Here is a 17,487-nt window from a genome sequence, read left to right as displayed (position 1 = left end):
TGATGTTTTGTACTCTGTGTATAGCATGCCTCATAGCATATTCTTAGAGACAAAAATAACTCCTTTGTGTTCAGCTGAGTAGCTTGGCATTGTCTGAGAGACTGAACAGTGATAAATGAGAGAAATAAAGAAGACTTGGAGATCTCCGAGACCTAGTGTGCTTTTACCTTTACAGGGGAAAGTTCTAGGTAGTATTGTAGTTGAGAAGTCTTTGTGGTCAAAAAATGAAATCCCAAACTTTCAGGCTGCAGATAAGATACATATTCTTAATAACAAGGGAGAAGGTCCAGATTAGCAGAAGGGATAGATCCCATAACTCTGAAGAAATTTTCCTTCACATCTCAATGTCCTTCTGGAACACATGCTTTGGTCAATACAGGTGATGAATTTCAGTACAAAAGAACCTGGATGTATTGTATAAAACCAGCTGGCAATATCCTCTTGCCCTTCAATCTTGAACAAGCCTTGAGAAATGAAATAACATTTGATTTATGTTCTGATTACTCTTCCATTTAAGAAATAACATTTGAATATTTTTTATGTGTATTCATCAAGTATTTTGCCATATCTATAGCCTTTAGAATTAATAATTTACATATATTTCTGTGGCTTTCATAGTCCCAGATTCTTGGGCTGTAATGGAAAACAGTGGTTTAATTACTGTCTTTTTCAGATAAATGTCCAGGTGATAGAAAATAAACCATCCTTGTGAACCAGCTAAAGTGGACAGCTGATTTTCTTAATCTCTTTTAAAGACTTCATCTAAAATCAATTTTCCATTTTTTGTGTTTCTCCTACAAACACAAAATCAGAAACAAGAAAAATTTGCATTTCATACACTTACAAAAAGAGTAATTATCTTCTTTTTCTTAACAGTTATCCCTGAAACAAAGCTATACTGTTAAGGAATTTACAGTTTGTGACACAGAACAACGTACTCAACTTGGCCAGTAGACCATGTGTGGAAAGCTAAAAAAATTTTCATGAATAACAGGTCCCAAAAAGCAACATCAATTGCAATCATTACTTTCTTTTAAAATGAACTTGGCCCAATTTTAAGAGAATTCTTCCAAAAACTTGTTAAAAAAAAAGAAAGAAAAAAGAAAGTATGTAGATTATAATTTACTTTTCGAAAGGGAAGAAAATATATATTTTGAAATATTTTATATACATGTTTATTATCTGTACCATATGAGTTGTGTTTTGTCCCTAAGTGTTCTATTGATAATTTACATTAAATGCTTGGATGAGGATGGGCCCTTTGGCAGGAGTAAGCTAGCATGGAGTACATAAACCAAAAATCTGTTTCATTGGGTGAAATACATCTTTTAGTTTCTTGAGACTTTTGCCTCAATACACAAAAGTGCAGTTTCAATTTGGTTTAGTATTTCTCATGCCATGTAGTAAATCCTTTACTTTTCCAGTCTTAACTAACAGCACTTCAGCATTTCAAGCTACTCTTCAGCAAGCTAGATCCTGCCTTACTTATGCACAATTGCAGTTGAACTGTGTGAGAGTTCTTGCTTCTAAAGAAGCACACATTTCAGTCCTGACTTGTGTCGAGCATTTTTGGATCTTCCAGCATACTGGATGCCAAAATACAATGCTACATGACAGTTCTGCAAGCAAACAGAAAGAGCACTCACTACATCCTCCATTTTAATTCCACTCTCATGAAAAAGCCTATGATTTTAATATATGCATTCACCCAATATTATTACTTGTATTAGTTGCTTGCATGAAGTGCTTATTTTCTTTCAAAGTAACTGTTATTTTTAGTATTTTTTATTTTTAGCAAAACATATCAATCAGGCAAATGAATGCTGGTAATATTCAGTTCACTCTCCTGTGGGAAAGGACTTTTGCTTGTCTGCAGCCTCATGAAGGCTTTGCACTTGACAACAGTCTCAGCAGCATGCAAAACATAGGAATTATTATCCAGATATACCTGTCAAGCAAAGCCTAACACTCTAAGCATTAGCTTTAAGACACACAGACTTTTACTGTTCATATCCCAACCAAATAATTTCACTGCTTCTACACTTCCAGGTACTTAGTGGACCAGTAAAATTTACAATCAACTGAGTATTTTGAAAAATCCAGGGCCCTGGCCATTTCATGTAAATAAAAACTGTAGCATTCATTCAATAGTGGTAGAGTTTTAGTCTCATGTTCATGGCCAAAACTTCTGTAGCCCAAGATATGTGTTGTGCCTCCATGTCTGGTTGCTGCTCCCCATGCAGTTTAGTCATATCTAGGCAATTTTGATTGAATGCAGTTTTCAAAGTCTGTTGTGACTTTTCAGCATAAAAAGTACTTTATAAATGTAAAATATTTTATTATTACAGCTGCCTCCAAGAGAGAAGCTATGTTTAGCTGAACGTTCAGAAAGAAAATTTACAGAAATGTATTAGAAACTTAAATTTTGCTTCCAAACCACACTCACTAGAGATTCAAACTATTTGTCTTGAGTTGTACCTGCCAAATTTTGATGACATGAAATTCCCCCTCCCCATTTAAAAGAGAGGGATTGACCACAGTCATACTGCAGACATTAAAGTAACCTGCATTATTAGGTTTTCTCCACATTCCAATCTATCTGCCTTAGGGTATTAAATCCTGCTTTCATCTCTGTGAGGTTCAGCATTGCCAAATCCAAGCCATAAGGCCATGTCTAGACTACAAACTGAAAAGTGGGTTTGACTGCACATATGGGCACCCTAAGCCACATGTCCCACAATTTTTCCATCTCTACTTTCATACATGGCCCACTCGCAGCTTGGTTTTAAATAATTTACACTGTTACAAAGAAAGCCAACCTCCCAGTACTAGCTGATGAACCATTACTATGATTGATTTTGCCTGGGTGTGGGCCAGGCAGGCTGCCTGAACAAAAGCTTGGCCCACACAAAGCCACTGAGTATAATCAACGTTTCTGAGAGGAGTGAGAGTTTTTCCACCTCCTGGCACTCATCTAAATAACGCCTCGGTATTAGTTTAAGGGTTTGCGGTGTGAGTTATGGGAGAGTTAAGTCTTGAGAATATTCAGAAATCCACACATGCCTGACAGTAGAGAGGCAAATCCTAGACATAAAATGCATCGTAATGGCCCCAAAATCATGAGATTAGATTAATGAAATATTTTCAAGTATGCCGCCATCTTTTGATGCTGGAGCCCAAACCAATTAAGGTTCAGGATACAGTCTGAACTTTTACCATGCAAAGATTATGTGTGCCACAAAGCTGAAGGCTAGATTTGGAGAGCACACTCAGTGTTTCTGGTCCTCACACGGTAATAAGGTAATAAGGCAAACAAGGACTGACTTCAATCCTCTGCAACACCCCCAGCCAAGAGTAATCCTGAAGTATGATTACATTAAGCACCCTCTGTATTCCTGGGACTTTCTTCCTGCCTTTAATCTTTCTGTGTGGGATAATTAAGATATTTTCAAGTTCTTTCAGGTATTATAGCTTCACAAACTGCGGTAAGTCTTATGTGGTGACGTGGCATTAAGTCACTGCTACATTACCTATTGTATCAAAATAAAGAACTGTTAGTGATACAAAAAGGACCAAATGGGAATGGGAGGATTCCCAAACTTCTCTTTCAAGGACAGTCCCAGGTTTTTGTTTTTACATAGTGGCATTACTGCATGTGGCATGAGGTTGAAATTGGAGCCTCAGTGTTGAGTGCCCATGGGAAGCAATGCGTATTGGGGGGATGGATATGATACATTCACTAATGACCTCAAAACAGACTACACTTCTAACAGGAAGAATGAATGAAGTCCTCCCTCAGATGTTTGGAATGAGTACTTGGGAAGGACTGCCATCACATAATTAGCACAAGTGTGCTGACACTAGTAATAAACATAAAGTAATGGAAACAATGAAAAGATGTAAACTATTTAAACAAGTTGGATAAATTAAAAATTTTATAACCATGCTATTCATAAATATGATGAATGTTTCTTTTTAACATGAAAATGTGAATCTAGTGCTAATTGAGCCAAAGCTAGTAAAAAGACCATTCTGATGGCTGCATATAGACAGTTCAAGTTCATATTGGCCTTTAAGTCCAAACTTGTTACCTAAGAGCTTTCTGGGCTGGTGGTGACATATCATAGCTGTATTTACATTTTAGACTATGAAATCTCATGTGCCACCTATTGGAAAGATGTTTTGGGTTATTTTAAAGTGCGCACTCAGAACCTCAGAACACAGATCATCAGAACTTGGCCAGCTACTCCCTTGGTGAGTGTTTTACTGCATGGAGGCTCTAAACACAACTCCTGTGAGATGACTGAAGGATTTCCATTGACTTCGGCAAGGATCCCTAATGCTGAAGCAAAAAGTATTGATGGCTCTTTCTTGTGACAGTTTAGAAAACAAATTATCTAACTTAAACAGTTTATTTTTTAAGTGTTTACTAGAATGTACAATAAAATGCATTTCATGGCCATACATTACTCTGTCCTTAGTAACCATTATATTATTTTGGTTTTGTTTATACTTGTTGATTGAATTAATTGTAATAAAATAACAACTTTCCTCACTTTACAACAGAGAAAGGAATTAATTAATAAGTTCACTCCAGTACTTCAGATCTGGTTCTTTTCTTAACAGACCTTATACTGGTACTATGTCTACAAGAATTATGGATTGGGTTGACCAGAATAAAGAGTTTATTCTGTGTAAGAGATCCTCTTTTTGGTTCTCTATATTATTACAAAGAGCAAAAGACATCTATTCTATGCACAATTTGTAAGAGGCTACATATATAAATGTGGTAAAGTTCAAATAAGAAGCAGTCATGAAACTTTATATCAGCTAGAGAGGGCAAACCCTCAAAGTTCAGGTAGGCATTTGAGCTATAACATTTACTAGCATCCTCTACACCTATAAAATACAAAACTTATGCTATAATTTCTTTTACATATAGAAGTAATTTTTAAGTAGTTTTCCTTTATGTGATTTGCATAAAGTAAGAAATCCATCGTAAATATGTTTCTTCACTGTTGTAAGGAACTCTATAGCAACAGGTACTTCCATAGGATCATAGGAACTTGTAAAATCTCCTCAGAATACCAAATCTATAAAATATGTCTCCAAATTGCCTCCTTTGATTAATCTTGACTTTTAATAGTGGCAGTTCCTAATCAACTGGCTCTTTCCTCCATTGTGCAAGTATGCAGCTTTTATAGGTACTTCAAATGCTTTTCCTTCCTTGAAAATTCAATTGTGAAAAACAAATCTCTGGAGAGAAACACTCCCCGAGTGTATGTGTCTCCTCTTTTGGTTGCTAAATGTGCTTCCCACACAGAGGAACCAGGTGGACAGACACAGGAATGCCAGGCAGTTGTTATCACCCTTCTCATGCTCCAACAGCTTGCCAGAGTTTGCAATGGAAAAAGAAAAGGAGGGAGTCGGTACAGGGCACTAATTCCATTCAGCTGTGCAAGAGGTGGATGGAAATGAGCATCTGTGAGGCAAAACTCTGAAGGGAGGCTGGAAGACAAGATTTCATGATCCTACCCTCCTAAGAGGTAGCAAAGGTACCCTGTAATGAGAAAAAACAAAAATTAAGCAAAATACTGTCTCTTACTGACTGTTTATACCAAGGCGGCTTGGTACATCCAGCCCTACAAAGTAAATGGGCATCTCCAAGACTGACAGGAGGCCAGTCTGGTTATCATCAGGGGAGAATCAGGCCAGGAATTTCCACCTGCAGGATTTTCCATTTACAGTAAATGTTTTGTTGTTCTAATCAGGCAGGCATGAATATGTGAGATGAGAGATACATTTTAGATGAAAACTCCAAGAAGGAAGGCCACTACTCTGGTTTTTTTCAGAGTGAAAATTTATTGGAGATATTCCTCCTGAAAAACAAACTCAGATGTTGACAGTTATGAAAGCTTTATTTGTTAACATTTCCATGCTAGGATACATTTTAGAAAAGCAACCCTTTGAAAAGTTCTGAAGAATTGCAGAAAGACCAAGTGAACAAACAGAATGTTCTGACATTTCCTTTCTTGAATACTGTTTATAAGTCATCTAAACCAGTTTGCCATTCCAACGACTATAGACTGAAGTCCCAAAATAAATGTTGGTCACAACAGCCAGGCTTTGCATTGGAAAAAGCATGTCTTAGTTGCCTGAAGGTTACAGGCATAAATAGAGTCAAGATTTTGAATATTGTATAACATGCGTTGTTGAGCCTGTTTAGTTCCTGGACAGTGATGTGAGGTGCAACAGTGACAAGAACTACTGTTATGGCCAGTTTTGAGCAGAATGGACAAAGTTTAATTTTCAAAGAAGTAGTAATTTTAAAATAATCATTGCGGATTATCTCTGCTGACAGCAGCTTCAGTAAGTTGTTTTGTAACCATATAATTTTAACTACATTTTAATTCAAAGTGCTGATCTATTGTGACCATATAGATGTGTAGAGCATTACATGAAAACTGAAATCCCACTGCACTTCAGGCCAGAGCATTGTTTTGCTTAAAACTCTGTGAAGCAAGTACTGCTAATAATTATTTTTTACCATGAAGGCATACTAAGTGACTTCTAAGCTTAGATAAGATGAGATAAATAATCCTTTAAAATCTAAGGCAAGGATTACCCTATTGCTGGTGAACTGCAACTATTAAAAGTCAAGTTTAATCAAGGAAAAAATAAGAATAGTAACATCTGGCTAGATTTTCTTCTTTCTCTGAATTTTCTTCTGTAAGTAGACTCAGAATGGGAAGATTTTTTTCTGACTTGGATTGAAGAAAAGATTTTGAAATCTTGACATTTATGGCTGCAAAGAATTGCCATTCTTGTTCTTTCCTGAAGTGTTTTGATATTAAATTTTACATAGAACCTGGAGAATGGGTGGAATGTACTGAATATTCATTCCCACCTCTCAACTTCATGTCAAAAACATTTTTCACACTCTTCACCAAACAGACTGTGCATGTGTTTCTATGTGTTATATTTGTGACTGGCATGACTCAACTCCAACAACAAAATGTTTTCACTGTAAAAATGCCTAAAAAACTATTAGGCACTTAGCCCTAGCATTTTGGAAACTTAACTCTCAGTGTGCATTTTTCCACTCTATTAGGTAAGTTTTGGTAGTCAAAATAAGTTTTATTAAGCTTTAGTTCAGTAAAAATGTAATTTTAAGAGATTCGAGAGCATTCCACTGAGATCTCAATCAACTCTTCCTGTTTTATTTTCTTTTTACATGTGAATTCAAGGTAATGAAAAAGAGAAGTCTGGAATGGGCAGTAGTATCTGTGTAGTCAGATGATACTTAGCCTTGTGTCTTAATTTCATTCAGACTGATTCATTAATTTATTGCATGAAACAGTTTGGGACTAAAAAAACAAAACTAGGTGAACTAAAAAAAAATAGGTAAAACTAATTTCTGATAGGAAGGAAATATTCTCAGTAGCCAAGAGTTAAAACCAACACATCAGGATAGATCCTTTAAGAAAGAGACAGATTTCCATTTTAATTAAGGTTCCTTTCCAGTGTTTAAAACTGTGTCTGGGGTGATAATGTGAAAACATTTGCTGGATTGTAGCAGATCCCACATCTGCAAATAAGAAATTCTCAGTACTGTCCAAATGCACCATCATATCTATCAGATGGATTAATTTTAATAAAATAAGCTCTATAGACTTTGATCAACTGTATTGCAGTTCATGGGTGAAACCCTGATACTGAGTGTGTGGTAAACCTGTGAATTTTTTGTGCAGGATGGGCCATTTTTGTCTCTTGGCAGGGAAAGGATTATACAGTATTACAATTATTAAAATTCTAATTTGGGGCCAGGTTTTGCCCTCAGGAGCTTCCTTAATTTCAGCAGGGACTTGTGCATGTTTATCTGATTGAAGAATTTGGACACTATCATTCTTGGTGAAGGTAACTTTTTTCTTTAACAAGAATGTGCACTAGTCAAAACTAAAATCTGAACGCAGCAGGGACAAGTTTCCTACCAGGAGACAAATGTCAGCAAGTGTTCTGTTTTGATAACCTAAAGTGATTTCCTTGTAAAGGGAGTGGGAGATGGAGCAGAAGGAAGGAAAGAGGGATCTTCTTCCACATACCTTGTAGGCTTGTTTTTAAATTGTGACTTTGGATCTAACAACAGGTTTGGCAAGTGTTTGCCTTGGAAATCCTGACACCGTGCCAGATTTTTTTTGCTGGTTTGTAGCAGAGTGTGCATTTTTTAAATACACTGTAATCATTTCAGACCACATAATTAGAAACACAAAGCAGTTTACTGAAACATAGTGATATATTAAGAGTTCAGTTAATTACACATAAAGAAACAAGTCAGACTTCAAAACCTTTACTCAGTTTCTGGTTTATTTGCAACTGGGGCATGCTGATGGGACTTTGCCTGTTTAACACTGAGTAGGAGTTTCAGAATTTTAACCTGAGGGTAAAATTTTCAAAAGCATTTAGGTGACTGGCTCACTGAAAATCAATAGGACTTTCACTCCTTAGGGCAACACTTTACAAAATATGTAGATACCAAAGTCCAGTTCACTTCAGTGTCTATGTGTGGTAAAAAAAAAAATTCCACCTTTCTGCTCCTAAATTTCTTTAAAAGAAAAGTGCTACATTTTAGTGTCATCTAAGAGTTTCTGAAATGTTATCACCAATGAACAGGCTGTTATTCTCATTATTTTTTAATTTGTAAAATGTTTTGGTATTTTTTCTTCTTCAACACATGCAGAAATCATAAAATATGGTTTGGATGATAAGCCACATTGTCTTCAAACTTGTCTTAAAATCTTACTGCAAATGTTCAAGAAGGGTTCTTCACTCTACTGTAAATTTTCCTAGAATAAAAAAAAAATTAAATATCCCCCCTTTCAGTCTATTTAATGTCTTTTTTGATAAAAGTATAATTTACCTCCTTTGAAGCCACAGCCTGACCTAAATTATTTTGTCTACATTATGTATAAAAGCAAGCAGAAAAAAGAAATTGTAATATGGCATTCAGGGAGATGAAGAAGACATAAATCAGAACTAATTAGTAATTCTTATTAATGAGAATATATGTTATGTTTTCCATTGAATCTCTCAAATGTAATTTACTGAGAAAATTAAAAAGTGTCAGTATAGAAAAACCTCAGTATCCAAAAAATCTTTGGTTTCAGAATTTGCAGCATGGGAGGGTATCTTGGTTCTCTAACATGTTTTCTGTATGAGCTTTAAAACTATGCTAACGTTGCAGAACAGCTTACAAGTTCTCAGCAGTTGCATTTATTACAGTTTTACCTCACTTTCAGACAAGTTCTCTTATCAAGCTCCAAATCACATTTTAGGCAGCTTTGAAGTACATTACTAATATACTTATTGCTTAACAGAAAATATCCTGACAGTCCTTTCTGTTTTAAGGTGCAAAGTAATAAATGTCAGCTTATTTTTTGCAATCATTTATCTGAGCCTGGGCTTACTCTCAAAGTATCTGGCTTCAAAACAAGTCAAAAGTGCAGTGGTCTTCTTCTTGGAACTAAGAATAAAAATATAAACACAAATTTTCTTTCCAAGACACCTTCATTCTAATTCGGGCCCTATTCTGTCGTTATTAAAATTGGGCAGGCCTAAGTTTTATGAAAAATTGAGGATTGCTTCTCTTTTTTTTGTGAACATTCTGTGATCATGTGGTTTGCAAGTCTCTCTGGCAGTCATTTGTACTTGTCAGTGCATACTCTTCTACTGCCTGTGGCTGTTTTGTGCTGCTAGACAGGTGTGTGCACTCTGCACAAAACTTTGCCCTTTGGACATCATTAGAGTGTCTAAGAAACATGGAGAATGGGATCCTGACAAATTTATAAATGACCATGAAGAAGGGAATTCTCTTTTGGGATCATTATGGAACGTATGCCTTATAATATTCCACATCCATTGAGAGAGTGTGGTTTCTCCATCACAGAAAATGCAAAAAGCAAGATTTAAGGTGCAGATAACTCTGGATACCATTCTCTCTGAAGAGTGATGGATGGCTTTACCACTCTTTTTAGGTTCACTCAGAAGCAAGGCTGTTAATACAGGAGGAGCAGATAAGTTGAAAAAAGCGTGTAGTTAAATGTAGCACTTTATCCCTGGCTACATGTACAAGCATTTAAATTAATCTGGTTAATGGGTTTCTGCCCTGTGTCTTCCCCACAGTCACTTTTCAAGTACCTGAATAAACAAGGGTCTTTTGCACTATGCCAAGCAGCAGAATGAAGCTCTCTGGTATCCTTGGGAGCAGTGAAACCCAGACTCCTGGACCCTTCACACTGAGCACTCAACCTCTCCAGACACTCAGGTATAGTCAGTATGCCCCAGCTAATCTTAAGCATGATAATGGAAGATAAAGGAGAGGGAATTTACTGCCTAGGACTCAAAGCTCATAGAGTTTTATAGATCAATAAGAACATCCTGAGTTATGCCCAGGGGCAAAAAGGAAGCCAGCACAGACTTCAAAGACCTTGTGTAATATATTCCTTATGGCCAATATTACAGATTAAGCAGAGCAATGTTCGACGCAAGCCATCAAATCTGACTAGAATGGGAACAGACTATACACTGTATGTCTGTTTTGGAGGCTATGAGGATAACTTAGAGTCTTCACTTTTGAGAACTTATCACAACATTTAACTAATGATAGCAAAATGTATTTTAAGTCTAGAAACTCATTCTGACTTAAGAAACACCTTTTTATTCTGAAGTTCACTGAGGAAGAGTAACCAAATTTATCTGATCAGAATTCCTTCAAGCAACTTCTAATCTCTCTCAGGGAGACTCAGAAAAAGTGAAAGACTGCAAGCTCTAGGTTTGATAAAAAAGAATGACAAACTAACTGACAAACTCCTCAGAAGCCTGCTTATCTTTCAAAGCAGGGAAGCTGACAGTACTGACCAAGAAACTAAAATCACAATATTTTCATGCAATATATGTAACAAGTGGAAAACATAAATAAAATTAAAACAATGTCTACTCTGTGTCTAGTGCACAGAAAAATGAGGTAATCTGCATTATCTTTCTGTGGCAAGTTCAGGGCCAAACTTTTCCTTTAAAAAGGCAGTAAGAGGCTTTTCTTGAGATCTTCCTTCTCTAAGTGACAAGACCAAGAGATGTACCTGACAAACCTAATGGTTTAATCTAGACTAAATTTGAAAGGATGCTGTCATTGAAAGCTTTCATTGAAAGTTGAAAAGATTGAGGCCCAGCAAGCTCCTTGTAGACCCAGCCCTATAACGACCCCAAAGTCCCATTCATTTCCCTGTGAGAAGATTATATAACTTATTTCAAAGAAAACAGCTCTCAAGGTAACCTCTGACTTTTTAAAGACTTGTCTAATGTGGGAAAATCTCTCTACTAGAGATATCCTGACTGGTATACACAGGTACTGTGGATAACTGGAAAACTGGTTCCATGCTTTTAATTACAGTGGCTCAGTTCAGCACAGAGACTGCCTTCAGAGTAGGTGAGATGTGTAAAGATCTCTATGATCTGTGAATTTTGAAAAAAAAAATTAAGTAGGACTTCAACATCTACAAGGTTCACTGCTGTTGAAAAAATAAAAGCTCAAATATTCATGATCTACAATGTACATTTCTTTTTTGATTATTTGCTTAAGAAAACTTTTTTTAAGGGAAGGTAAAATGGACATCTTTGCTTTTGGGGTTAGATTAGATTCTCCATGAGAGTGGAACGTGGCATTTTGTAAGGGGTTAGCAGTGATCCCACTCCTCCATACATTACCCTGCTGAAAGATCTCACTCTGCCTTGCAACATTCTTGTTATTCCAGAACTGGGTTGGGCTAGTCATAATAGATGCAGGCAATTAACTCAACTTCCCCACATGCAGCTCTGCCAGTAAAACTCACTTCACCTTGCAACACTCCTGTTCTTCCTGTGTCCTTTAAGCAGAAGCTATCAGTTTGGCACTCACTGAGGATGTGTCCTTACTCCTGCTGAAATCCAGGATAACTTTCTTAGTGATGCAAGAGGAAAGTGTTGCTAAAATAGACACATGTCTGCTTCTGACCAGGGTGAAACAAAGCTGTCTTCTCTGAATGACAGATTTTGATCCTGGCAATAGATGGAACTAACCTGTGTTCCACTTATGATTTTATTACAGCAATAAAATTCAGTGTGACTTTAGATACCAACTCAGTTACAGAGAGTGTAAATGAGATTATAGTCTAATCTTTACATAATATGGCCTTCTGCAAGGCTGTGCATTTTCCCAAGAAAAGGATTTCCTTTCTAGTTAGAACACTAGAGTTTTCAGTGTTGATCACTGGTGTTTTATTTATTTCGAAAGTCTATGGAGCATTCACCATGATGCAGACAAGCATTGGCCTACTGGTAATATCTCAGTTTATCTCACGGGCATTTGGATCTGGGCTATGCAATCTTATGTAAAATCAAGTGCATGCCACAACAAAAAAGTATGCCAAAGTAAGGATTATTCTTCCAAAATTTTGGAAAAAAAAAAGATTTACATGTTTTCTCTTTGTTTCCTTTATCACATGAAATAATACATTAAAATATAAGAATGCTCTAGGCAATGTAAAAAACTAAAAAAGACTAGTTTGGTGAACGAGCATGGTGTAAGGCTATGAATATGGATACTTTTGTACTAAGGAGCCTAGAGGAGACACTTTTTATGTGTGGTGATACAGAAATACAGACTTATAACTCTGCACACCAGGGAGAGAATATTCCCCTAAACCAAGTAATTTCCCTTGCAGTACTCCCTGTTGATCAAAGCTGCATAATTTAAAGCATCTAGAGGCAGCTTTAAATCATTCACAATATTTTTTAAAAAATAATTCTGGTATATTGCAGACAGTATTTGTGTAACTAGCAGTCTTCTGTAAGTTCTATAAATTTGCATCCACATAGAGCTCAGCTGAGTTTGAGAAGAGGGTACATAACTTTGCATGAGTTGGGCAGGAGAGACTCATTCTGACACCATCTTAGTCACATTATGCCACAGTGCCAGGGCAGACAGGACCACAGGGAATGGCAGGGCAGAGCCGGCAGCCTCTAGGTCTCAGCCTGAATGCTGCTGTGTGCCGGTTCCTAAGAGTTTTCTGATACCCTCAAAAGCCCCAAATAGGAATCCTGCAATTAGTGCATCTAACTCCTCCTTTGCTGCAGTCTTCTCTCCCATTGGTGAAAGGTCTTCGCAGCTCATGTAGGGACCCCACCCCTTTTGTGGGTTTTCATTCTGAAGCTATCCACAACTTTACACCTGAATGAATGCCAAACCTCTCTGAATATATAAAGGAAACCTGCAAGAGCAATTTCAGTTACACAGAAGGAGCAGAAGGAAAAGATTTCATCCAGCATTGTCAGACAGCCTGAACCAGCCATGCTTCTCCCTGCCATTCACTTCTACGGCTTTCTCCTGGCTTGCATCTCCACGAGAAGCTACTTGGCTTTCAAGAACGATGCCACAGAGATACTTTATTCTCACGTCGTTAAACCCGCTGCGGCGAGCCCAAGTAGCAACAGCACGTTGAATCAAGCCAGGAACGGAGGCAGGCACTACAGCAGCGCTGGATCCGACCGTAACAGTGAGTATCCCACCGCGGCCGTGGGCGGCAGCCCCGCCCGGGCCGGCCCCGGCAGCGGCAGCGAGCCCCGGCCGGAGCCGCGCACCCCCGGCAGCGCCCCGGCCCCGGCCCGGGCGCGGCGCTCCAGGAGCGGGGCCGGGCGCGGGAGATGCTGCCGGTGCCGGTGCCGGGCCGGGATCTGCCCCGCCGGGCGGCTCCGAGCCAGCCGCCCTGCCACCCCCGTGCTGGGAAGTCCTGTAGGACCGGCCCGCTCGGGCAGGTTACTTCCTGAGCGAGGCTCATCCAGGAACGCCGGGCTCTATGGCATCTATCCGGCAGGGAAGCGAGATAAAGAAAAAGGAGAGAGAGGCATTTCCAGAGCGCTCGCCTTTTTGACTCACCTCCCACTGCGGGCAGGGGAGGTGTCTGGGCTACTTTTCAAGTGCAATAAAAAACTCTGAATTTTGTTCCCGCTGTTTAGTTTTACTTCCTGCCGTAGCACTTACCCGCTTAACACCTCCAGCAAAAGTAAACAAATCAGCTCGTAATTTACCTATGATCTCTGCTCTAACTTGCCTTTTTTATATCCAGTCTTTTCCTTCTGAGTTTTATGTATATAAGTCAGATATGTGGGGATGTGGAAACCTGCTGACTTTATCTGTTCCCTACCCTGCACACCTCCTTAAAATGGAAGAAATCCAGATAGAGAAACATACACACACACCAACCCACCCACAGCAACTTGATAAAAATAGAGTCATCCCTGGAAAGTGAAGGCAACAAGTGACACCGATACCTTTCAGCTAAGCCAGGTGTGTCGGCTTTTATGAATGCTAGAGGGTTTTAATGCACAGGAAACATCTCATCATTATGAGATTACTGGGACAGCCCAGTAGGTATTCATTGTCACTGAGCTGTCACTGGTGAAAAGCTGAGCCGGGGAAGACAGAAAAACAGAAGGAAAGACAAACTCAGATCTGTGACCAGATGCTTCCAGGTACATTCCTGAGTGCAGCTGCAGGAAGGCAAGCTTGGATCTTTTCTGCAAAGCAGGGAGTAGAGCAGCCCTGTCAATATTCCCTGGGATCAGCCTGCAGATTTACAGTCCCCTCTTCTTGCCCACCCTGAGACACAGAGGACAGGGTGAAACAATCTTAACGCAGTGCCTCAGTTTAGAACTTGCTTCCAAAAATCCAAGTAGAAACAGAAGCAGCTTGTAGCTGTGATATGTAGATGCACCTTCAAAGGCTTTTATGATTCATTCTGAAATGTTTCTAGTAATTACTTCTATTTTAAAAGTGTTAGTTAATTGCATTGTGTGTAGAATCTGTGCCGTAATTGTCCTTCGGAAAGAGGGAGAGCACAGACAGTAAAGATTGCTTATTAAAATTAAGCACACTGTGGGCGTTTATTTCAAAGTATAATTACTGAAATAAACAGTTGTGTTTATTGCAGGGCGCAGAGCCGCACACAGAGACGGGTACAAACATGCCTGTGTGAGAAGCTCTGCATGTTGGCTCTGTCAGCTGCGTGAGAGAATTTGCAGGATCCTCTATGTTACATATAATATACAGACTACTACAGTTACAAAGACGGTGTTCTCTTGAGGGCAAAAGCACCCCTCTGAAACTGTTACTACTAATCATTCAAACTTCATAGGCAGAACCCCATTCTGTGGTAACTTCAGCTGTTACCACTTCTGCAGTGTCTGCTCAGAGCCGCAGAGTTCATGGGAGAGTTCAGTCCACTCTAACAATGGAACAAGAAGAAACACACTGTTTGAAATTAATTTAAAAGCATTTCAACTGTTTCCAAAGCAGTGTTTTCCCCCTTGCTAATGATCCAACATAATTGTTGTAAACATCACAGAGCAGATTCCCTAGACTGAGAACGAGCAGGAAACATTTCTTCCCTTGGGGCATTTTTTCTCTTCTAAAAGGTATGTCCCTGAGAAGAAGTACAGAGAATAAAATTGCCTCTTCTACCACAACTGCTGGAGTGCATGTCATTAGGATTTCTTTATGCTGTGGTATTATCCAGAGATACCATCAGCACTTGAGGCCCTTGTGTTGGGGGACACAGCAGTAAAGAGATGTCCTGTAAAGATTACAGCCTCCTTTAACTTCTGTAAAACATACCTGGTTAATGTGAAAATGACTGGCTAAGGAAATCACTCCGTTCTGATCTCAGTGTTTCTTGTTCTGTGCATTCTGCAGATCGCGTTCAGGTTGGTTGTCGGGAGCTGAGATCCACCAAGTACATCTCAGACGGCCAGTGCACCAGCATTAACCCCCTGAAAGAACTGGTGTGTGCTGGAGAATGCCTCCCTTTGCCACTGCTGCCCAACTGGATTGGAGGAGGCTACGGAACCAAGTACTGGAGCAGGCGGAGCTCGCAGGAGTGGCGATGTGTCAACGACAAAACTCGCACTCAGAGGATCCAGCTGCAGTGCCAGGATGGAAGTATAAGAACCTACAAAATAACTGTGGTCACGGCCTGCAAGTGCAAGAGATACACCAGGCAGCACAATGAGTCCAGCCACAACTTCGAGGGAACCTCTCAAGCAAAACCCATCCAGCACCACAAAGAAAGGAAAAGAGCCAGTAAATCCAGCAAGCATAGTACAAGTTAGAAGTCAAACATCTTCTGCTCTCTCATCTCCCTCTCCTTGTGCCAAAATTGAACTCACCTGTAACCATTTGCTTTACCATTCTGACTGCTTAAAGACAAGTCTGCCATTGCTGTGTTCTCAGTTGACACTACATGCTTATTGCTTTGACCAAAATCAAAAGGGGCATTCTCAGCATATGGACTTTTTGGGTGATTTTCCAAATGCTCAAGATGGGGAATAATACAAGCCTTCCAAAACCACACTATAAACTTTTACAATTTCTCCAGCCATGGAAGAAAAGAAAATTTGCCAAGAGTATTCACTGAAGTCAATTTTGCAAAATGATGCTTTGTTGTGTGTTTTCCTGAGAACATTTATCAGATCTATTGCCTTTTATATCATGTTTTATGACCTTCTGACAACAGCTTAAAATACAACACTGTGTATCTGCTTTCAGATTAATTCTAAAAAAAGTGCTTTGCATGCTCACCTTTCTCTTATCTCAGTATACCAAAAATTAAAATATGCATGGCAGCAATCAAAAAGTAAAGCTGAACAAACTATTTATTTGTTGTTGTAATTATTTAATGAGCTTTTATGTGTATTTCCCTTCAAAATTTCCTTATGTTTATAGCTTTTCATATGTCTCAAAGTATTTTCCTATGATTTGGGGCTGGATTAGAACATACATTTTGTAGATAATGTAAAATAGACATTTTAGCATTTAGGTATATATATTTTAATTTTGAACATTCATAGACTTAGGTGTTATTTTGACATGGCAACACAAAACCTGTATTTTTCATTCTTCATCTTGTATTATTTTTGTTTAAAAAGTGTGCAATCAAAAAACAGATATGACTTCCTTTCAAATTCATTGGTTTCTTTTTTTTTTACAAAAATAAACACTGCTAAAAATGGTATTGTCTGGCTCTCTCTATGAAAATGCACACATTTCGACCAGTCACAACACTTAAACTTAAAAAAAGGGAGAATATTATTTGGTTTTAAAAGTCTATCCATAAAATTTCAAAAAACTGAAACGATCTTTCTCAATGTAAAAATCTTATATGACCATTTAACAGATAGTGTTTATTAATGGTACAAGTCAGGTTCTTATTTAACAATTCTCAAGCTCTAGATTTCAGAACAAGTGTGAATTTGAGGAATTTTACAAGCTAGTGAGACACCACTTTTTTTTTCTTTTCATTAGTAATGATCAAGTCAGTATAATGGTACAAATTACATATGGTTTCATTTTTCTATAGAACCAATAGAGTCCTGCACTTTTATTCACAAAATTCTTACAGA

General features: G+C 38.3%; 1 protein-coding gene across 1 annotated transcript; it reads left to right on the top strand.

The window, feature by feature from the left end:
- The first annotated feature begins 13,337 nt into the window (after positions 1-13,337).
- SOSTDC1 (sclerostin domain containing 1) lies at positions 13,338-17,077 on the top strand. Its single transcript, XM_059480786.1, has 2 exons — positions 13,338-13,586; positions 15,782-17,077. The coding sequence occupies exons 1-2, from the start codon at positions 13,382-13,384 to the stop codon at positions 16,195-16,197; spliced, it is 621 nt and encodes a 206-aa protein (XP_059336769.1). The 5' UTR covers positions 13,338-13,381; the 3' UTR covers positions 16,198-17,077.
- Positions 17,078-17,487: the final 410 nt, after the last annotated feature.

This window comes from Ammospiza nelsoni, chromosome 1 (genome assembly GCF_027579445.1).
Source record: "Ammospiza nelsoni isolate bAmmNel1 chromosome 1, bAmmNel1.pri, whole genome shotgun sequence".
Classification (NCBI taxonomy): Eukaryota; Metazoa; Chordata; class Aves; order Passeriformes; family Passerellidae; genus Ammospiza; species Ammospiza nelsoni.
Note: the sequence above shows the minus strand (reverse complement) of the source record. Positions and strands in the feature narration are given on the sequence as shown.